Source organism: Acanthisitta chloris, unplaced genomic scaffold (assembly GCF_000695815.1).
Source record: "Acanthisitta chloris isolate BGI_N310 unplaced genomic scaffold, ASM69581v1 scaffold7302, whole genome shotgun sequence".
Lineage (NCBI taxonomy): Eukaryota > Metazoa > Chordata > Aves > Passeriformes > Acanthisittidae > Acanthisitta > Acanthisitta chloris.
The window spans coordinates 58,232-83,140 of NW_008662131.1; the positions used below are offsets into that span (position 1 = coordinate 58,232).

Here is a 24,909-nt window from a genome sequence, read left to right on the forward strand (position 1 = left end):
TCTCAATGAACACATTATATATTTGCTGAATTTAAGTACATTACAACCAAAAGACATGGAGTACAAATCATTCCTACTGCTACGATACCTTTTCAATAAACACAATGCAGTTCCTACTACACACAGGCTCCTTTCTAATGTTGCAGCAAATTTGTCTAATAATACATTTTGCATATCAGATTTTTAATGTAAAATTTCTTAAAATATATCTCTTAAAATTTTATCACATGCCTATATTTAACAGTTAGTCAAGGTTATGAAAAGAAAAATACAACAGATTGAAGCAACTGATTATAGATCACTTCGAAGCACAACAGTAGCCAAAAAAATAGATATTTTAAAGTACTGAAAATATACATAAATACACATTTTAAACAAATAAAATTTTAGAGGACATATTCATAAACTATTCTGAAGGAATGTTGGTGATTAAGGTTTACATATAAACTGAAGAATGCACATAAAAGTACACATACAACTAAAGTGGGGGTTTTTTAATCCATATTAAGTGGCAAAATTTATTTTTTTAAGAGCAACTGGAAAGTTTGCCACCCTTCTACTTAATCAGTGGTCTCATAAGTAACCCCATTCCCACACTACAAAGGAAAAGCAGCTATTTTGGAGGGATGGTGGTAATCATTCTTTCTTTTTCTTCTTTTATAGTAAGAAGGGTTATTTTCTGGTTTTAGTAATCTCCTAGTTTCTGACATACATACTAATCACAACTACACACATGTAAAAGTTCTTCCTATTATGGAGACAGAGTAAGAGGACAAGGAGCAGTCCTTTTATGCTGTTCCATGATAAATGCTCCTGAGTAAAACTCACACACAAGTACAGCCATGATCCTCCAGCCACCTGCTTGGACAGATAATTTATACAATAAAATAACCCTCAAAAGTCATGACAGCTGTGTTGCGTTTGTGTTTTGGTAGATCCCGAATGCCAATTATCTGCATGCAATAATAATAAATTTTGATACAGAGGAGCTGATTTACAAGGAGAGGAGGCCCACAATGCCTTAAGGACCAATCTTACCACAGTGTCCACATCAATAGTTCTAATTTTTAACGCAAGTTTTTTAACATTGAAAAACTTATTACAAGTTTCTCCATTTAACAGAGATAAAATTGCATTTAAACTACATATTTTACATGCAGAAGAAAAAGGGCTTCAGAATTTAAACATTTCTCTTCCAGAAAGCAGCTTGTCCTCTAGCCAAACAGACTTGCATGACTTAGCCTTACCTGGAGCCATAACTTGTTATTCACTGCATCTCTCCCGGTAGCAATGCATTGAAATGTAGCATTCTGCCCTGCATTGACCTCTACATCTCCCAGCCTCAAAAAATGTGGAGATTTATCTGCAGAGGGGAAAAACAAAAATTACAAATAATGCTTATTATGAAAAAATAAAGGTGCCAGCAACATTATTATCTCCCTCAAGATCTCTATTATACAACCTTTGGCTGAAAAACAGAAACAGAAGAGAGAAAATGATTTGTTTCATCTCTGTTCGAGAAGAAAGAGTGCTTTCAGTCTTTTCCTTTCTCCCCTGGTGATTCTACTAACTTTATGTTATACATGTGTTATAATAAAGTCTTTTAAAAATCAAAGCTGAAAGGAGGAGATCAAATGCCAAAATGTCAGCAGCACTTTGCAAAAATTACCCCAAAGACTTTTGACTGTATGAAATCTAGCATACTGAGAAAAACCCAATTAGCAGGATACTGCTCAAGCAAATAGAGAGATACTATTCGTGCTATTTGCAATGCAACTCAGAGCTCTTGTTTTACGAAGTGAAATCATTCGTGCCATTGAATATAGTAATTTCAGGAGCTGACAAATCTATTTCCCACACTGACAAAGCCCCTAGGAAACCTCAGTGGCACAACCACCTGAAGGATTTATTAGACCTAAGAAAGCTGACAGGCACGTTTGAGGAATGGATATGTTACACAGCTCTTGCTCATCCCTTTCTCAAGAACTGCTAAGGGAAACAGTAGCTGAACTGTTATTTCTTTGTGCTCACCAGAAAAAAACCAACAACACACAACACACAGGAAAAAAACATTTTTTGGGTTGTAACAAAAAAAACACAAAATTGTGTTTTGTTACAAACAAAAAACAAAATTGTAACAAACTGGGCTTAAAAATCAGTAACAAAAAAGAGCTTATCTGAATACTGCAACATGCTGATAATCTGCCCTCATGGCTGTACCCAAGTGCCTTTTGTTTTAGGCTTAAAAAAAACCCAAACAAAACAAAACACAAAAAACAACGGAAGGGAGAAAAAAAAAGGAAGAAGAAGAAAAACATTTAAAAGCCAGATACTGAAGCCAAGCAGAGCTTTGCTAAGTACAGACATGAGATAGTTGGGCTGGCTAAAATATCAAAAGGTAATTCACTCTAATAACCGTAAGCTTGGTATAGAATCATAGAATCAAGGTTGGAAGACATAGAGAGGTATAATTTTAAAAGGTTTGGTCTAGAAGAAAATGAACTGTCTGTGAGTTTGCCATTGCAACTTTATTTTTTGCATAATTTTACAAAGGTGGGGGAGGGTACTGTTATATCTTGAACATTTCAGAAAGCAATTAAATCACTAGCCATGTGGTACATTACAATGAAATAACTTTTTAGAAAGGGCATGTGTAAGGAGAGGATCAGAAGAGCTGAGCAGAACCAGAGTGGCAAAAAAAATTGATAAGTGCCAGAAATGCTCAGTAACAATTTCTTCCTCAGAACCTTTTTATCTGTAGAATATTCTCATTATTGCAACTTGTGTTTGCATATGTGCAATTATTCATCAGCAGAGAAAGGCAAACATAAATGCCTGAAGTCTGTCCAAAAAAAAAAAAAAAAAAAAAAAAAAAAAAAAAAAAAAAAACCAACCAAAAAAACCCAAACGAAATGCAATTCCTCAGTAGTTAAATAGCCAGATGCCCGCTTTTTTTTTTCTTTAATTTTTCTCTTTTTATCCTACCTATTGTGTCTGGAAAAAAAAATTTTAAATATCAAAAAAGAACAAGGGCATGAAATCTCATAAACCTTCAACAAGAATCTGTCAATTCAGTTTTCTATAATTAGTGAGTATACACATTAACATCCATTTTGATTATGCACACCAACTATAGAATGTCTAAAAAGACACTGAAGAATTCCTGCTTTTTTATCCCTGTATACTTCTGGCAGACCAAGATTTTACCCAGGTAAAACACTATTGCGACACTACATTCCCTTCTGGAAGCTGCAACAAAAATAATGTTGAAAAAACAAAGAACATTGGTGATCAAGTGATGAAAACTGAGCAGTCCACAGCAATATCAAATATGTCCTGAAAAGACAGAGAAAAATGCAGCTCTTAATCATTACTTACCACAAGGGTAACTCAGGACCTGGATGTCATCAATGGCAATGTAGCCATTTCTGCCATCTGAGACTTCAGCTTCAAATATTACCTGTCAAAATGAAAGAAAAAATGTTTACAACACTCATTTCTACAGAATTCCCCCAGTGGCAAGCGTGTAGATATAAGACACATTGCCTTTTTCATTTAGTTGAAGTTCCTACAAGGTTTGACGACTGAATGGAATATTTATTACTCAACGTATTGCAGTTCTATACCATTTATATACATGACTTGCTTTGGATTTGCTGCTTACAGCACACCAGAAAAGCATGTTTATTACCTCAATTAATGGGATACTGCTTTCACTCTGCTAAATGGCCAAACATGAATCACTTCTGAAAAAAAAGCTATTACTTTCACACAGGTTCGGCATCACAGCACACAACTGATCAAGCAATTCTAACAAAATTTTTTCTGTTGTGGGGGTCACAATGCAGTCCATAGTCTCCTGTAACCTTCTGCAGCACAACCACAGAGGAAAATGCACAGCAGCACTAAGAGTGAGGCACTCCCCAGCGGCAATGAAAAGAACAGCTGTAGCATGAGATTTATGAGGTAGTCTAACTTCATTCTTCATTCTTGCGAGGCAATGGGGAAACTCTTGTGTGTGAAGAAAAAGAAGAGACTGCCTTTGCATCCAATGCTTTATCCCACCCCAAACAGGCAATAACAACAAAGAATTGCTCCTGGATTGCTCCAGAGCATGAAACTGGATTTTTCTACACAGGTACCAAAACATTGCCAACTGATCAGAAAAAAAAAAAAAATCTATTGTCAAGACTCGTGTTTCCTTGTATGGATGGGGAAAAAAAAATTAAGAAGAACATGGTGAAAGCAAAAGGAAAATAATTAGAAGGAAAGAAATAGATAATGAATAAATGCCTAAACTAAAAGGAAGTTTAGCGGAAAGATTGTCAGTTAATATTAAGTGTTATGATAACAACTTGCAGCTGTGATTACTCAAAATAAGTGCCTGTTGAGCTTTTCTGTGCAAGATGGGCTTAGAGCAAGTCAGCTGCTCTATACATAATCTTATCAAGTAGTTTAAATCTCTCATTCTTGGGGACAATGTAAGGGAGCACCAAAGGCAATGGAGTAACAACCCAGCATAGCCTGCAGTTAAACAGGGGAATGCTTTCCTCATCAAGCAGCGCTCTCAGGTCTTCTTACTGGGGAACCACACAGAACACTACTAGGCAGTAATGACCACTGCACTCTTCAGTCTCATGGGAGTCCTTGGAACAAGAAGCTGTCATTTACCTCTAGAACTCCTTCTGGACTTCCCATTCACAAAAATTACCCTCATCAGCAAGATACCTGAAATTTATGCAAATTGGCTCTGACCACTGCACTACACTTCTGCGTTCTTATGCTCCACTTAGTAAATTTCCTCAGCCTTACAACCCCACCCAGACATGAAGTGCCATTTGTCTTCCCACCAAAGAAGGCAGGGATCCAGGTAGTATGTTTATACTCAGAAATAATTCCAAAACCTCAACAAGGGAAAAATAGGGAAAATATCTAAGAAAAGGTCGATATGGGCATGTTCATGATGTGGTTCACAGCATCCCCGAACTTGTGCTTTGACTGCAGAAAGAGGAAGCCTGTGGCGCACACATTTCTTTTTCTTTTAATTTTATCACATGTAAACACAGTTGTTGCAAAACCCACTCCATTCCCTGCCTTCTCCTCCTCCTTGGCCAACAACAACTTGATGGAAATTAATTGAGTGTCTGGAGGTCCTACTTTCACTCCCTTGTCCAATGACCTCTCTTGACCAGTGACTGGCATTATCTGACAGTGTCCATCCACTCCTCAGGCATCTTCAGAGAGCTGGCACTTGTTCCCAGTAAGGAACATCAATATTAATATTTTCAATTATTTAATAATTTGGACAATTTGCATGGTCTGGAAGACAACTCATTTAGAAATAAATAATATATTTGAAGCTGTTCTGACAAACTGCTCTCCTTACAACACAATACAGCTCTAAAACATACACAAACTCCTAAAGCACATTGTTTCTCGAAGTCCAGTTAAGAAATTTGAGCATCAGTGTTAAGAACTAGACAAAATTTATACGTCGCTCTAACTGGGTTGTTATTAATCTATCTAGAAGTAACTTAGATCCAGTTCCCAAGGTAGCCTGACACACTTATATGGGTAAGTGTGAATTTCTCCTGTATGTTGATACTTTCCTACACTGGGGGCCAGAGGAGAGAAAGTTACTTTTCTTGGGACAGAGTTGGGCATTAGTTTACTAGAGTTTTTCTACTTCTGCCAGATTAATTTAAGCAATACCCATCCACCCACCAAGAGTAGGAAGTTTGCAAAAAATGAGAAAATCATAGGTAACAGTAAGATGAAGACAGGGAGGTCCATTAGAATAAAAAAAATCTACACAACAAAACAGAAAACATGACAAAATATGGAAAGGCAAAAAGTCTACAAAAAGTTATAAGGAGCAACATTTAAGAGGTAAGTAAAGGAAAAATACAGTGATTAAAAAGACAGAGATATTAGAGAGCTAAGACTTCATATATACAGTGCTAAATTTTTTTTTATTCATAACTGGAATAAATACACCTATGAAACTTTCATAACCATAGAAACAATATAGCAAAAGGTACAGCTCAGTTAAAAAATTCTCAGTTTTAATTTGATAACATCTATTCACATTTAAAATGGGAAATGGAAAAGGGAATTGCATATATAGATGAACACAGCAATTTAAAATGCTGACAAGTCAGACCAGAACCTCAGGTAGTTCTTTTCCTCAGATACACACACACTACAAAAAAAACAGACTGTTGAGGTATTCCTTTCACCAGAGAAGGCTTATCCTAATAAGATACCAGTGCTTTGCGAGTGAATCCTGCACTTCATCTGCCCTGCTGTTCAATTTACAGTCCTAGAAAGAATTACTTCAACACTTTGATTTTAGCTGAAAAATAATTCAGATTATCACAAACAGTAGTTGTCTGTGCAACTATAAATGTCCTTCCACTTATTACAATTTAATTGCATGCTCATCTAGTGCACTTCTGAGAGATGCTCACTTCCTTTAATGGAGGAGAGAGAGAAAAAGAGAGACTGTTTTCAGGGGATGAATTGGGCTGGCACAGAGCAGGGCTGTAGAGACAGCTATCCTGTCTCATTTTTACCAGTGATGCCACAGTGAACGAGAATGAGAAATGCTGAATACTTCAAGTAATTCAAATGTTACTCAAGGGAATTAGATTTGATCCCTGAATTTTCTACACAGTTCTAGGGTGATACTCAAATAGTTATTTACTTCCCCAAATAAAACTGCATATCCTTGTTTATGAAGTGCCTACATTCACATGCAAATGAAGACCCAGTGAGAGAACTCTCTGAACTGGATGCACTCCTACATATTTAGCCATCCCTAATGTATCTCTTGTCAATATATAAGACCATTTTCTCCCTAAAACCATGCAAGCTTTTAGTGCACACAGTATCATTTGGAAAAATCCATTGGTTTACTATTGATAGCATTAAGAGACATTTCCATTTGTCTGGTTTGTATGGGACTTCATTTAATGACCCAAATCAGTGACAAGTTGATCCCAGTCACCCTTCTACATTATTCACAGCTTTGTGGACCTCTCTTACATGTCCCCAAGTAATTTCATCTCAAATGTGAAGAGTATCAGATTGTTCAGTCAATCTCACATAAAAGCCATTCCCTTTTCTTTGATTATGCTCATCCTTCTCTCTAAAGCTCTTTCTAACTGCACTATATTCTTTGACGATAACGAGAGCAGAGCTGACACACGGTAATCAAAATGTGGGTGAGTCATAATTTATACAACAGCATAATATCATCATTTAATTTATATTGAACTTCTTTAATCATTCTTAACACTTGATTTGCTTTTTTTGACCATCACTGGGCACTATGATGACATTTTTATGAACCCCACAATCTCACTGAAGAGTGCCAATGGCAAGCTCCAATCAAGTTCATTGTTCCATGTGTGAAATTAAGATTTCATGCAGTATGCATTATTTTATATCTCATTATCGACACTAAAATGTGCCTTTCATTTTATTGTTCAATCACTCACAGTTGGTGATATCGTGATGGTCCTTCTACAGGATCTCACAATTACAAACTGTCCTTGCTGTTTCAAAGCAGCTTTCACCTACAAATGTCTATCCTCACACTGTTCTCTGGCACCCACTCTGGTACCATATGAACACGCTGAAAGGCACAAATCTCTATAGGGTGCTTTGGTGACTACTTCAAGATATATTGACAATTTATTTCTACCTTCTCTTTTTCCTCTTAAACAATTATATATCTATGGAAGTATCTCATACAATGGCAGCTTAGCTTCACTGCAGACTTGTGTAGAGGGATATTTGGAAACCTAGCTAGACTCCATCCATCACATCACCCTTACCTATATGCTTGTCAACCCCTAAAAGGCTCCAAGTTGGAAATTAAGTGTCTGATATGCAACACATGGAAAAAAAAAATCCACAAATAAAACCCAGGCCGTTTTGTTTTAGGCACTACAGAATAGCAATATATAGCAAAATATTGTAAATAGCTATATTAACTACCTTCACCAGACACGAGTTATATTAACCTCACCAGACATAAACCTTTAAAGCCGTTCATAAAAATACAAAAAGAAAACATTTCAACTTTTTTTGCTATTTCATGTACATCTTTTTCATTGATTAATTTTATTTTTTTGTGAAAGCACAGGAGCATGACTCCAGATATACTTTAACCTAGTACTTACACTAGAATTGATTGAGATTAAACAGCATATAGAAGCAAGTTTGATTTCTAGTAAAATAGTTTTCTGCATATGAAAAGCCATAAACAGCAAGACCAGTTATACATAAAACAGTAATGAATCCTATTCACTGAGAAGTTACTAGCTCTATCCATGCTTTTACAGTATTTAAGGCATTTTAATACACTAAATCAAAGGTTTTAATTACCAAGAAGCTAAAAATTAATATAAACATGAGAACAGTATCATATTACAAAAGAAACACTTAATGGAAGCTAGCTGAAAGAAAGGGACAGCCATAGAAATTTTACCTAACATATAAAAACATCATTGACTTAATAAAAAGCATTTCCATTGTGAAAGTTATAGATAATTTTGCTGAACTAATTTAGAAATCATGAAAACATAATTACTTCCATTGACTGTTAAGTAATGCTGTGAGGCAGCCTTTGCTGCTGACAGGACCCAGGAGAATTTCCAACATATAAATCAAACACTGGGTTGAAAACTTTGGGATCTCAAGTCTGCCAAGTCAGCTAACACCGTATTATTTCTTTTTTTGCTCAGTAACAGACTTTCTGATATAGCTTTAAATCCTTTGGTTTCCAATCTTCTCATTAGTATCCTTACCCACAGAGCTGGTCAGCTCACAGATTTTTTGATGTCTCAGAGTCACCTACATGGAACCTTGGCATTCACACCTCCTCTTATTCCCAAAGTTATATTTAAGCTCCACTTGACATAAGGAAATCTACACCTCCGAGATTCATCTCAGTTCATGCTCTCCAGTGAGGAACCACCCAAAAAAAGGTGACTACAAAGGGTCCTAAATGGCTATCTTTCAGAGAATTTATTAGTTGCAAATGGCCTAGTTCCCTACTCATTTCCAGGGGGAAGAAAAAACAAAAGAAAACAAAACCCCAAACAAGCCACCAAAAACCACAAACAAGCAACAAACAAAAAATCCACAAAAAACCTCAAACATACCCAGCAAAGCAAAACAAAACAACAACTGCAAACCAAAAGTCATCTTTTTACACATAAGCAAGAACCATAGGTGAGCTTTCAGTGAGATAAACAAATTAGACATGAGGAGAGTTAATAACAGTATTTTACTGCCACGACCAAGATACATGTTCCAGGAAAACACAATTAATATGAAGCATAATAAGCCTTTGAAAGGGCCTGTATGACACAGTTATCCAATGGCAAGAGTAGCTAGAAATCAGATTTGGTGACCCTGGAAACCACTGTGTTCGTAAAGAACACCAAAAAAAATCCTCACATCCCTGCACTTATCTTTGCTTACTTCTCTTAAGTTGCTTATGCCGAATGTCTCTAGGCTCCTGCCTAGAAAATGTCAGGATGAAGCACCACACACAGAAGAGTTACAACTGCTCTGGCTTTGGAGCAGCAGTAGTTTATCATCTCGGAATACTTAGTCTCATAAAAACCAACACTTTTCTTGACTGACTGAAGAACTCGAAGAAAAAGCAACCTTACATAGCCTGTAAACACAAGATCTTCAATAAATCAAAACATTTAAGGGTGAAAATTCTTAAATGATTGAGATTTAAAAATAATAACAATGCTGCATACAAAGGCATGATTTTTAACCATGAGCAACAAAAACATTGACAGCATTGTAAATCATTACACTTATTGACTAAAATTGGTAAAGCAGCAGTAAGAGACAAGTTAAATATCAATATAAATACTTAATCCTTTGCTTTTTTTTTTTTTTTTGTGATAGTTCAAAACTTTAAGAAAACACTTTCCAGCATGATAGAAGCAGTCCTTTCAAATATGGGCAGCTACTTGAAAATGCAGCAATACAAGCCTGGCATAATGCCACTTTTCCAAATCTGGAGCAGATGTCAGTCCTTTTTTACATTCAGTGGCCTTTGGGAATTTCCCATGTGGAAGAAAAAAAAAATTTTTTTCTAAATATGCTCTGTCTCAAACCATATATGTATTCCCAGTCAAATTACTGATACTGATTTGAACACACTCAGTAATCATAACCATTATTCCTTGATGTAGTATATGCATTAGCAAGTATATGCTGGGGTCCACCCAACTGGAAGGTAGTTGGCAGAAAAGGACATAGGTGTCCTGAAAGACATCAAGTTCGGCATATGCCAGTAATGTGACCTTGTGCCAAAGAAAACCAATGGTATCCTGGGCTGCATTAGACAAAGTGTTGCCAGCAGGCTGAAGGAGGTGATCCCTCTACCCAACACTGGTGAGGCAACACCTACCACATCCAGTCACAAGCTCCTTAGTACAGGAGAGACATGGACATACTTCAGAGAGCCCAGTGAAGGGCCACAAGGATGATGAAGGGACTGCAACATCCCTCACATGAAGAAAGGTGAGAGAGCAGAGACTGATCAGCCTGGAGAAGACTCAGGGAGGTCTTACGGCTCTTGTCACAGTGAAGCGACAGAATGCAAACTAAATTTTGTTAATCATGCCCACATTAATTCACTGATCCATAGTAGTTTTGCACAAATCAGTTTGACAGGCTACACCTTTATATTACTGTAAGTAGAATCATTTCCACAGTGTTAGGATACAACAACCAAAGCCACACCTAATAACTGGTTTGACTTCTTTTTTCTGTTCCTACCACAACTGAAAGAAATTAACTCTTTATGGTTGGTAAAGTGATAGCAAAGCCAACCAAATTCACATTTGTGAATGAAAAAGCAAAAGAAACAGGTGATTCTCAAGAGTATGACACATTGAAAATGATAACGTAAAGAAGAAAGACCTTCAAGTTGTGCTTCTGTCTTCACAAACTAATATACATTTAAAAAATCAGAATACAACTCCACAGATACACAATGGTATCCATGGCTTTTATTCTCTTAAAATTTGATTTTGTAAAGTAAACAAAGAATAAAACACAAACTGCCAAAACCACAAAAAAACTCTAACTAGGCAAAAATTACTAATTGAATCTTTCAAAGTATATTAGCTGACATCCTTGTACATGTCACGTCTACGGTGTACACTTGGGACAAGATTTTGGTGATTTTACCTTCAGTGAGACTACTTAGCGAAGACTAGAAAGAGAAAGACCTTGAAAAGGTTTCTAGATATACCATATATGCCAGACCTTTAGATACTCAGATTCAATTTCAACAAGTCTCTCTGAAAATTATCTTCCTACTTCTGAAAACATTGGAACAGTAATGCTGAAACCATTTAACCTGTCACAACTACTTGGTTATATGTAACATTACATGCTTTGCTTAATGAAATCAGAGAAGTCAGATTCATTCCCTAATGTCATACTTAAAGCAGAAACTTGCAATTGAGATTGTGACAGTGAAATATTTTTTTTCAAAGTCCTTCTCTACAGCAGAAATAGGTAGTAAAGATGATGAAGCACCAAAAGTAATGGCTATGGAATCTGTCTGTGATACTGATAAGATAAACATCACTCAGGATGATTCAGATCTAGTTTACCCCACCACTGGCCAAGGCCAGTATGTTAAATTAACTCAGAAGGGATATTCCAGATATATTTGGGATATTTTTAGAGCTTCAAGGCATTATATCATTAATAGTGAAAGAATTAAATACAGAATCTTCATAGTTTCTTCCATTTATTTGGAGCAGAAAGCTATAGCTATTCACCTTATATTCTCAGTTTGCAGGGACAAGTATGAAAGAGCTAGATGCTATTAAGGAGCTGAACAAATGAAACTGGATCAAAGCAGAGATGACAAGTTACTGACAAGTCAAGTCAGGCGCATCACGTGAAGATAAAAATCAACAAGACAGAGACTTGGGGGCAAAGAACCTACTCTGCCCCCCTTAAAACCTTTACCTTGAATATATTGACTAAAGCCTTATTAGTCCTTTTCCCTTCTACCTTCCCTCTATTGATCAATCTGCGAAGACATCTGCTACATTGACTGGCCTTTGAGCAAACAAACTGAAATGAAAAGTCAAACAGAGGGATGATGAATCCTAAATTCAAGAGTAAAGAGTGCCTCCATTCTCAAAACAAATCCATTTTCGTTTTTTAAACATTGAAGATTAATACTGAACAGACCTTTTTTGTTTCTTCTATAGGTGTACAGCATAAGCTATTTCAGCAATTTTGACTTCCAAAATGAGTAAGGTTTCTGGTTTCTCGTACTGTGCATAAAAGTATCATTTTTCTCCACAGAAAGAGGAAAGTAAAAATACTGCCAGAATTAATATTGTCTCTTGAAAGACAGAAATAACTAAGAACCATCCATAATCATTCTTTGAACTTTGTCAGGATAAAGTACCAACTCTTTTTCTGAATTGTTCAGAAAAACAGTCATGAAACATAAAGCAATTACTATTCTTGAAACAGCTTACAAGTTTCATAACTAGGAGAGCAAACCTCCCATAGCTTCTTTTAATTTGAAGCATATATTTTTAACGTGCCTATAAAATAATTTTCTAACAGACGGATTATTAAACGACAAAAAAAGATTGCATAGATGAATTGAATACTAACCTTTCACCTCATAAAATTACAATTTTTATCTACAATAAGCAGATAAGAGAGAAGGACATCCTTACCCGTAACCTTCTGAAGATAAACTTGAGTCCCAAAACAAACACATTTTACAATCTCTGCTCTCAAGGTTCATTGTTCATTATAGTAAGCCATTGTAAGTTATTAAAGATTGTGCCACTGACAATTACAGGAAAGTCAAAACCTATATTTGAGCTGCCCTTTTTTTCCAGCAGGGGGGCCAGGACACTGTCTCACAAGTGGATCTAGTTGATATCTGTATCACAGCATGCTGCATTTTATTCAACATGGTGCTTTTCACTTACATGACATTTTTATAAAAGATGACAAAGGCAATTCTTAAGTGGGAGTAAATGAGGGATTGCAATTGGAATGGTGATCTCCCTCCTCATCAGATTCAGGCTTCTGTAGTCACAGCAGATTATCATCATGTTCAGTTCACAAAGGTTTGCAGAACACCACAGGCCATAAGAAATTCCCAACATTAAAACACATCTTTAACAACCGCAGACAAATACCAGGCAAAAGCCAAGAGTATATTGCTCCACTGTAATAAATACCGAAGGCAGTGCCAGTATCTACAACAAATTCACTACTGTTTCCTACTGGAAAAATCCATGTAAATTTAAATAAGCAAAGTTCACCATAGAATACACATTTACTTTATGCTTACACTTAAAACACATATGCAATAGTATTTATTTTTACAATTCTAAAGATGAGCTACAAAAATTACTCCATCTCTGTTTAAAAAAACTACAGGTCTTGATTTGTTTACATAACCTCTGCATACCAATTCTCACAAATCTTTTAAGTAAAATCACAAACCTGACTGCAACATGAAGTTCAAGAAGATATATATATAGATAGATAGAGAGATAGATAGATACATATGCAATGTTATATACCAGAGGAGAACAAGGCATCTAATTATAGCATATTAAAATATTTCTGCATTTAGCAATGACACATGCACATATGCATGAATGTGTTTACATGTGCCTATGCATACTTGAATTTGGAGAAGGTATTGATGACACACAATGACCAGGGCATTGTGACTCAGCGAACATTAACTATGTTTATCAAAAGAATGCTGATAAACTGACAGACTGTTGATGCCATTTTTAGGTAGCAACATTTTAATATATTCTCTTATATATTCTGCAACAAGGCACTTGGAGCAAGTAGTCTGGATTGCCTAAAAGCAAAGAGATGTCAAAATCAAGCTTTCTCTAATTTCTCCACTGATCCACATGGAGTTACCAGATTTCCCCTCCCTTGTTTAAAACAGACCCAGTTCTTTTCTTGTAATTCTAGGGTGTTCTTCCCACGCCTCCTGGTAGCTTTGAATACATGGCTGCTGATTGCAGTGTTTTATACCTACACCTGACATACAACACTGAGTAAGTTCTTCAACTCTGCAAAAGAAATACTCACTTAACTCAGAGGTAAATTGCACAATACCAAAATAATGGTGGAGATCCTAAAACAACTTTCAATGTTTTTCTCAATGTCAGACTTTCCAACAGCCTTCTTAGGAAATAAAAATAAGATAATTTCAGGGGAAAATTAACATGTAATTTTCTCCTTATACAAACAATTTCTCCTCATTTTTTCTCTCCTCAACACAACATTCCCTTCTATTGGGCATTTCTTGACAGTTTTGTGTTCCAGACTCTCTCCTCATCTGCCTCTACTTGCTGCCTTGCCTATCCTGTCCTCCTCTCTCCCTCCCAAGAGAATACACTCAAACACCACATCTGAAAACAAGGCTTCCTGCAACTACAGCTCCAGCTTCCTTAATTCTGTGTCTCTTTTAGCAATGTTTTCATCTCCAGATGAATAATTTCACTACTTTATTTCCTTGGTTCATCTTTCGCAGCAAAAGTACAATCACCAAAATGTCTCCCTTAACATAGCTAAGATTCATTTCTATCCTCATCTGACAAATTGTTTTACTGTCCTTTCTTCAAAAACTGAATGCACTTGGCTTACATAGCACAATTTTCTTTTAGGTCTTATATTTAGATGTCACCTGAGGTTTCTCATTTGCCTGCAAGCATTGGGACTTCACAGGAGGTTTACACTAAGCCTTTGTCAGTCTCATTATTTCCTTTCTCATTCTTTATTTCCCCGTTCCCTTCTTCCTCTTGAAAAGTGGTGCCTGTTATTTTGCCTCAATCAAGAGAAGACAATGGACAGTCTAGAAGCTAAGTTTTTTATCTGTTTGGATATAAGCTTATGCTGTTACCTAAGTTTAAGTGGGAACAAATTTGCTGCCTCTCAGCACAAGCTGTAAGATTGAGCACAGTGCTTGCAGACCTGAAGATGGAGCACCTTCCATGAAACACATACAAGCTGGACATCTGCAGTACTTGTTTCTTTTAATATGCCTTTCACTTCCTACCTCTTATGGTCATACTGATATGGTGATGAATCCCAGAAATAAGTGCAGAAACTATTAGCTCTTTGTCAGTACATACTGACTGAAAAGGCACTTGCTACCTTCTCTGAGGAAAAAGTGGCAAAGTAGTCAAAGCGCCAAGCTCCATCAGGGAAATGTGAGCCATCAGTTGGACCACACTGCTGAAAGCAGGCAGTGAAACAAACACAGCAAGTGTTACTGACACCCTCGAGCACTAAAATAGTCATAAACCAAAATATATTTCTACTACTTTTGAAATAGAAAGCTAAAATGGCAGTGAAACTTCCTCTGCAGTAAGCAAACTTTTTTCATCTAAGGCAGCTGAGTGAAAGGCCAGTGCACAAATAAAATAAATGGAACTATGAAAGTGGAAATACAGGCATTAAGGCATCAAAAGACAACAAAGAGACCAAACTCATATGCAGCTGGCATTAATTCCAAAATCTAATTGATTACTTTGTCACATGACATTACTTTGTGACATCACTGCTGTCATGAAAATGGGCATCACCAAACAGGGAGTTAAAAATACAGGCATAATGTCCCTAGATCACACTATGGATAGTCCAAGGTTTTACCTCACTTCCAAAACATCTAGTAATAAAACAGCCAGTACCTAAAGAATTTTTGGAAGAAAATAGTCACAGATCTTATGAGTTATTTGTATTGCTTACATTCTTCAGATTTTCTTCTAATAATAAGTTTGGAAATCCTTTTGCTCCTGCTTCTCTAACACTTTCTCAACTGATAGTACTTTTCTGAGTTATTCTGCCCATTTGCATTTCATCCACACATATAAATTTTGCTCTCTCTCACACAGACACACACACACTTCACACTGTATATAAGAAATGCAAATTCTACTCTCACTTGATATGAAAGGACCATATGTCTGTGAGGACGAAACTTAACATGGCAGAGAAATATGTAAAAACAATTTGATAAACAGGATTGCCTTTTGCTTCCAAGTACCTTAGCCATGTATTTCAGACCCTCTCTCCCTGCAGTTTCAAGCCAGATATGCCAACCACATTAGCCAAACCTCAGCTTCAGCCTGAGGTTTCAAGGCTTTCCAGTTACAACACCCAGCTCTGGATTCCAGAGTTCTAAACAGATCTAATCTCCCCACGGTGTTCACACAACACCAGCAATTACACTCTCTCAGTGGAGTGTGGCAGCCACGTTCAGGCATTCCCCTTCCTGTCAGAAACCAGAGCTAGAGATGTGCCAATTGCAGAAAGCTGATAAAGTCTCCTTTACTGGAAACCAGACACCAGAACACACATATTCACATGCAAAACATGCTGTCTCCCACACTGCACTTTATCCTCAGCTATCCTGACCTGAGAGGCCAACCATTAAATTTTGTATTCAATCACTCACTCAGGTAAGTTATACTTTGGCTAAGGATGCATACCAAATAGTATGAAAAGCAACCAAATATTTATAAAATATAAGAAGCACGTGTAAGATTTAAGAAAACTGGTATGTTTAGATCTTCTGTCTCATGGTGGTGTAATGCACCAGAGAGGTTCAGTCAGTCACATGTCAGCTAAAGCAGCAAGAGTTTATTACTTCTGCAAAGCAATCTGGAACAGTAAACCTGAACAGTAGCTTTAACTCATTGCCCAGGTTTACTTTAGACCTCAAGTCCTGACATTTGAGCACAGAAACTCTAACCAGATTTAATTCTTTCAAAACAAATCCCCCCCAAAAAACCCTATCCTTTTTAATTTATTTCATAACATCTGCTAAAATTACTTTTGCACACCTTGCTTAAAGGACCAAAAATAAGATTCAGTAACTTCTTATGGCCAGCCCCTTTACAGGTGAGAAAGAGAAAATGTTTCATTAACACACCCAAATATTACACAATATTCAAAGATCACCTTTACTTCACAGCATTTGCTGATAGCTATAACAACTGATATTCCAGAGGATGGCTGCTCCTCTATAATGTGAATGGGAAATAACCAGAGTACCCTGGCAAAGTAGACACTGATTTTGATCATGGCAAACAGTGATAGGACAGGGCTATTCAAACAATTTCAATTCCCTTTCCTTACAATGATTACAGTTTAATAATGGCAAATACAACAAATTGAGTAACAGTCATTTTTTGTCTTTGGCATATCCAGCTATCCTGGGCTTAAGTTTAGTCAATCCTGTGCACAAAACCAAAGTCAAACATCACAGTCCTGACAAAAGTAAGTGACAAATAAGGACAGTACAAACTAAAGAAGAAAAAACTGTGTGATCCATCTCTGTGCTGTAAACAGGTCTCTGGATGTGAAAAAACCCAAGGTATTTGTAGAACAATACATTCAGTGGATGTCAGAATACCTAGGGAACTCAGGTGCTATTCATCTTATGCCTGAAACATATGGAAAACAATCCCTTACTAACAGTCATGCCTTTTTTTCCTCCTTCCTCTTAGTCTTATACTATTTTACTATAAGTTCTTGAATACCTCAATGCTTAAACCCAGGATGCACTTCCGAAGAAAAAAATGCTTTACTTTTGAGCTAATAAATTTATTATGTATGTGTCCATGTATTATGACACACATGTGCATGTACACATAGGGTTTTTTCCCCTTACTGTTTTATTGCCACTCTCTTTAGCAACACTGAAGATTTCAAGACACAGCAAGAGAGCTTCAAGAAAAACTTGTTTGTTCTAGAAACTTCATCCACACACTCTATGAAGACCCAGAGGAGAAAGCATACTATTCTCATCACATTGAACTTTTTGAATATAAAGAAACATGAACAGGTTGTATATAATATTCAAGCACAATTGATTTACAATGAACATTTTAGAAATGTATGATTTCAACATTCAAAATACTTAATATCTTGCAGCCAAAGAAAACTTTTGCTGAGAGCCAGAAGGTATACAGTTAATGCCAAAAAGTCATTAAGAAGTATCAAGGCTGTAAAGCACAACTGTACAAACTGCAAAGACCAGAGATTCAGCAACATCTCCCACTATACCTCAAATGCCATCCTGCCACAATTATGAGTTAAAGAAATACTAAAACAGGTAAGCTAGACACAGTTAAAAGGCTATTTTTGATCCTTTTGAAAGTAACTATTGAAACATATACTTATCAGGTACCACAAGACTTGGGGTAGTAGCATAGTACTGAACCACAATGGAAATATATAAAAAAATACAAAAAAGAGCCACTTTTTGTTAACAAAAAGTTACCAAACATTTTCATTTCAAAGGGGGAAAACCCGAAAGTACCATTAAAGGGAATGCACCTGACAGAAACCTAGCGTTTATTTCTATGCAGTTTTCTTCACCAGACCATTGAGCACCTCATGCTGTTACCAGTTTGCAGAGTTCTAACACAAACCATTACACTAACTACCACGCAAAAACCAGCTCATTCATTCTCAAGATACTCTTTGAAACACTTCCTTCGGTGGACCCTCAAACATATGCTCTTACACATCCATATATGTAATGACTAAAATTTCTTTTAAAATTTGAAGAAGATCTAACGTACTCGAAAAATGAACATTTATTATGCTGAATTTGCATCACCCTTAATTAGTTGTCTCTTTTGACATAGCTGCCTATTTTGATCAGTAAGACTAAAGCAAAATAAAAACACAAACCATCCCAACTCCTCCTTCCCCCCTGCCTCTCCCGTGCCATTAATTAATACATTTGGCAAGAAAATTAGGTCAGGTCACAAATTGTTACCACTGACAAAAAAAAAGCGTAGCATCCTTTTCCACAGATGAGTAGTCAAACTACTTGTATTAAGTCACTTCACGAGAAGTACATTTCATAAAAAAAGAAAAGCGACCACCATATTCAAGATGATGTCTTAATTTCTAAGTTTGCTCAGTTCATCAAGTCAAAGTACAAAGAGACATACAAATTTGCATTCTTTTTTAAAGAAAATACTATTTCCCCAAACCAACATTTCCTTCCACCACCACCACCACCCCCATTCTCTCTGGCCATCTCCTCTCACTCTTTCTTGCCCTTTCAGCAAAGGATGAAGTATCTTTTGCTATCCTCTGAAAAGAGCTTCAAGGAGAGTAATTTGATTCCTTCCGTTTAAAGTGCTCCACTTCATTCATGAAAAGCCAGCCTTCTATCCAAAGCTACAAAGAACTCTAGTCCATATGCTGTCAGGGTTGACCAGGGGGGCTTTAAACTAGGTTCGAAGGGGGATGGGGTGGAAACCAGGCTTCCTAGAGATGAGCTTCAGAGCGGGCAGCCAGAGTTAGGAGTTAAATCATCAGCCCAGTTGAAGTGCACGTACACTAATGCACAGTGTGAGTAACAAACTCAAAAAAAAGGAGCTGGAGGCCATTGTGCAGCAGAAAGCTATGATGTAGTTGCCGTCACAGAAATGTGGTGGGATGACTCGCATGACTGGAATGCTGCCATGGATGGTTACAAGCTCTTCAGAAGGGATAGGCAAGCTAGGAGGGGTGGAGGGATGGCTCTGTGCGTCAGCGAGTCTCTTGACTCTGTGGAGTTTGAGGTCAGTAACAACAAGGTTGAGTGCCTGTGGGTCAGAATCGGGGGGAGGGCCAGCAAGGCTGACATCTTGGTGGGAGTCTGTTACAGACCACCCAATCAGGATGATGAGGGTGATGATTTACTCTACAGGCAGCTGGCAGAGGTCTCAAAATCACCAGCTCTTGCTCTTGTGGGTGACTTTAACCTGCCAGATGTCTGCTGGAAATTTAATAGAGCAGAGAAAAGGCAGTCCAAGAGGTTCCTCGAGTGCATAGAGGATAATTTTCTACTTCAGCTGGTAGATGAGCCTCCGAGGGGTGGGGCCCTGCTAGACCTGCTGTTTGCAAACAGAGAAGGGCTGGTGGGAGATGCGGTGGTTTGGGGCACAGCAATGATTCTACAAATATATTTTTCAAGCAGATACATAAAAGCATCTTACACAGACAAAATTTTTTAAGACAGTACAAATAAAGCCAGAAGCTGAAAGTGCCCCACAGCTGGCAGCACAAGTCTGGGACAGAAAATTAAATTCCTTAAAGCCAAAATATACCAATAGACTCATGTAATCATTTAGGATTGAAAGACCTTTAAGACCATTGAATCCTAGTTCTTTAGTCGTGTGCTTATCTGAAAATACCTGTTCCTGTCACTTTAATTCACCTAGGCAGGAGGAGACTATGTATAAAAGTTAAGCATCTTAGCTAAAAAAAGCCTGAAATCCTGTTTCTTAACTACTATGCATTGGTTTTTTCCCTGAGAGTTGGGTAAGTCTTCTAACTCATCATTTATAGTTGTCCCTGCAAGCAAAACATACTTTGCCTGGTCTAACCAGTAAGACCAATTTACCTGAAAGCCACTTTTCAAAGGCACATGTTGCTACATACTCCACTGAAATAAAAAGTTTTTAGTGTTTACTGGCCAAATTTGACCAATTTACTAAATGACTTCAGCAAATCCAGCTGAATTCATATTATCTCGAAGAACAAAGCACTAAAACCACTTCTAAAATAAAGCATATGCAAAACAAAAAGCCACATGTACATGGTATGTCTGAACAGCAGGCAAGCATTTCTTGGCCATTTCCCTGTGCTGTTAATAAAAGCATCTTGCTAAGCATACAAAACTTGTACAACTACTGCCAAATCTCAAAGGATTTGAAGCAATTTTTTCCCTTCTCCTACACTGCCTGTTGTGCGTCACCTGTTGACATGACACAAAAATGATCACATTCTCCACTTCTTCCTCAGTGTTGCAGTCACATATTCAACACTTCCATTTACAGTCAAATCATAGGAAGCTTTGCCCTAATCCTGGATACATTCACTAGTTTGTGACCACATCATTGGTTTGTTTTCTAGTCCTACCTTCCTGAACTACACAGATATATACATACAGGACTTAACTTTTCTACTTGTTATGATTTTGCATCTATTTTTCATGCTTAGATCCACTAAACATGATAACACTTCTTAAGAGAGGTCTGACATCTGACTTTCTCAGCAGGACAGGGAGTACTTTGCCAGGCTGAGGTTTGAAACTGCAGCCTTGTACACTGCTGCTGATACATGGGGCAAGACTTACTAAAGGAGTGGTTCTGCTGCTTTGCACACAGACATGGACAACATACATGACCTGCACTAGGAAACATGGAATTTGTTAATTTGTTGTACTCTGGATGATGAAGCCATCCTTGCTCCTTTACTGACCTGCACTCATTCTAGATTTAAATTACAAGTTACACAAAGACTGTCTCAAGTACTCCACCTGCAAGCTGAAGAAAAGAGAATATTTAATGTACTTATCAAAGGAACCTATTATCTCTCATATATATCTTTAGTGTTAGGAATGCACTTAGGTCTTGCTATGACAAATGAGCAGTTCTTAAAAAAATATTTTAGTTTGTTTCAAAAATAAGCATTACACCACAGGCAAGGAAATACACTTTCTTCGCCTACATCTAGCACATTGCCAACTTGAGGTAAATGTACTGAACTCAGCTGTGACACTAACTTAATACTGAAATTTTTAAAATCTCTCCTATATACAGGTTCTAAAAAATAAAACAGGGATAGAGTGGAAATGAACTGATGGTGTTACTATAGCAGCAAAGAATCCTAGAAGTGCCAAAATTCTCCCTTTTAAAATGAAAACCAGACTGCCAGAGCTATTGGGTTAGAGACTATGAGCAAAATTGTACAGTCTGCAAAGATTTACAGAACTACACAAAAATCACTACAAAGGCATTAAAAAAGAAAAAAGGCTAGCCAAGATGAAAAATGGAAAGTAATCACACGGATTTCAAGCCTCACAAAAGGAGGGCACAAGTAAAAATCTTTATTGAAAAATGACTCTATGCACCAAATCACCTGTTATCAGAAGCACATAATTATTCCTGAAAATAAGGAGTATTTTTATCATAAATGAATTCACAATGCCTGTATCTAAGAGAGCAATTATTTTACCTGGTAACATTTACCTGTAAGTGATACACTTTTTACAGTGCTATAAATATACATATGCATATTACTGCATATGTATCAGTTTAGTGAGTGAAGTCTGCTCAGTTTTTGGTTTTACTCTTGCTTTTAAATACCAGAATCCTATTCTTTGAAAAATAGCTCATAATCTGTCTGGACTACCACCTACCTAGAATTATTCTTCCTTACGTAGGGAGGTCCAATGTGTATGCTTCAGCATATACTGAAAGCAAACAAACAAGTGTTTATTTTACTGGCATTGTTTTGTTTGTTTCAGCCTTTACTTAGCAATATCAGATAGCTCAATTTCTGTAATGCTTCTTTTGATTCACTGTCATTTATGTTACCCAGTCTCCCTTTGTAAATATTCTGCTTTCTGCTATAACAACATGCTTGCTATGAATCAATAAAATATAAATCTATTTTATACAAATCAAAGAGCCATCATATGTCAATGACTGCAAAGAGCACTATCTAGTGCTAGATGTTTTCAACCCACCCATGAAGATCACACACAGCTTAAACTCTGCAACCTCATATAGTGATCAATTCAAACCTATTTGTTGCAAACTACTGCTTTTCAGGAGTCATATAGTGCTTTGCACCTCTTTTTCAAATTTTACATTCCAAACATAGAGGAGGGTTTTTTTTGCTTTCATTACTTTCCTCCTGTCTATTTTTGAGTCCTTCACACCAATGAGGAACTCATTCAGTCCTTCTTCCTGGATAGCTCCAAGTCCTTCCCCAGCAGGTAAGAGCAGCTGGTTTTGTCCAGGTGTCAAGCACTGGCTCTTGACTTCAGAGGACAAGCTGTGCTTGTGAAATATGTCCCAGAGTGATGTACTGCATCCATACAGTCAGGCTGGTGTGCAAAGAGCAGAGAGGGAAATTACTAAAGTTAAATATACAAATGTTGGCATGACTGTAACACCACTGCTTCAATACTCATTTTTTCCCTATGTCAAGGTAGAGACTCCTAACTTGCCACTCATCTTTTTGCTGTGCACCTCTCAGAAGAATATGGCCCCATCTTCTCTTTAACATCCTTTAGGCAGATTAATCAAGGTCAATACTAGGAACTTTAGATACCTGTATCTATTTGGCTTGCAACTTGTTTTGCCACGTACTTTGAAAAGTATGCTATATATCTATACGATTATTCGCATGCGCAGATAATTTGTGGAAGGACTATTCCCAAAACGCTTTCTGCTTCATTCTTTATGTATTATTTCTCTCTTATCAACACTTAATGTTCTATTTTTCTTTGCAATTACCTTTTTGAACAATGAGATTTCACAGAACTATCCACAATGACTCCAATATCTCTTTCCTCCTGGCAACAGTTTCTTTGCCATCATCTGTGATCATTATTAATAGCTGGAAATCCTCCTCAAACCCATCATTTATTCTGTAATATTTTTATCATTAAATTTATTTGGCTCACTCTTGTGAGTATCTCATTGTAGGCAATTTTAGTTTTGACTATCCAAAACAATTCTGAATGATCTGAAAAAAATTAACATTTACTTAACCATCAATTTTCTAATTCATTTCTGAGGATGCTGAAGTACATAGCTTCCAGAAGATTTCTTTTTTAAACTGCAGTATCAACTTTTCTCCCACCTTCCCAATCTATGACCACAAATTTTACTCCTACCCATAGTTCCCTATTTTATAGGCAACTGAACTGCAAGTCATCCTTTTTTGGATATTTCACAATATTTCCTTGGGTAGACAGAGGTTTCTCTTGGGCAGGTTTCCAAACTAGTTACCTCAAGAAATAACCATTCATAGAAGTGAAACATTGCACCACATTACACCTTAATATTTACCCCACCAATCAATATTACTGGCTTAATACATCCCATTTACAATAACCATGAAGGCCCAATTGGGATTGTAGTCCTAGGATAACTGTTCCAGGACAGTGATAAGAGTCATAGGATAACACCACACACTGTTTCACTTTTTCTCAGGGTTTCTCAAAAAAAAAAAAAAAAAAAAAAAAAAAAAAAAAAAAAAAAAAATCACATTTCTCATGCTTTTATGGGGCTGACTCAATTTTGAAATCTTGATCTCACCCCCTGAACAAACTGGTGCAGAGCTCAACTCCTGCACAGTTCCACTCCTTCAATGAGCTATTTGCTTAGGAACAAAAGATTCTTCCAATATCTCCATAAGGACAGAGAGAATATCAGTGGAGTATTTCTTAAAGAATTTAATTTTTTTCCTCTTCTGCATATCTTACCCTTTATTAAAACTTTATTACAGGAAATAAAATGTAGAAATGAACCTACATATTCAGCAGAATAGGAGATTCTGAGTTTGTCAGAAGACTCAGGGAAAAAACCCACTCTCATATAAAGTCACACTAATTTTAAAAAAAAATCCCCAATTAAGTGTACTTTGCCTTCATTTTAACAATAAAAAAAATTCCCCAATTAAGTGTACTTTATCTGCATTTTAACAAAACCCTTAGCAACCAAACATTGTAAGACTTGGTTGCTATGACAAAGATTATTATAATTAATGTGATTGGAAGCACAATGAAAACTGCTGTGCACTGGGTAAGGTATCATAACAGGCCACAATGAGAAAAGGTCATTAGATACTGTAGTTAATAATAATTAACTTCTCTGAAAGGTCCCATGAGAAGCTGCTTTTCAGTAGTTGTATTCTCTAACATTCCTTGAATTTCAAGTAAAGCTTAAACTAAAATATGGACCTGACATCTCATCTACCACAAGCCAGACAAAACAGCTGTCTGGTGCAAAACTCTGGTTTTCAATCCTTTGAGTA

The 24,909-nt window shown here is 36.8% G+C and overlaps 1 protein-coding gene across 1 annotated transcript in view; it reads right to left on the reverse strand.

Annotated features, from left to right (window-relative positions):
* Positions 1–24,909, reverse strand: part of LOC103798229 (receptor-type tyrosine-protein phosphatase kappa-like) — a gene marked incomplete at both ends in the record, with an annotated part of 133,304 nt that overhangs the window by 43,430 nt on the left and 64,965 nt on the right. The window contains 2 exons of the mRNA XM_009070480.1: positions 1,248–1,363; positions 3,379–3,460. Coding sequence (XP_009068728.1) covers positions 1,248–1,363; positions 3,379–3,460 — 198 coding nt within the window. The remainder of the gene's footprint in view (positions 1–1,247; positions 1,364–3,378; positions 3,461–24,909) is intronic.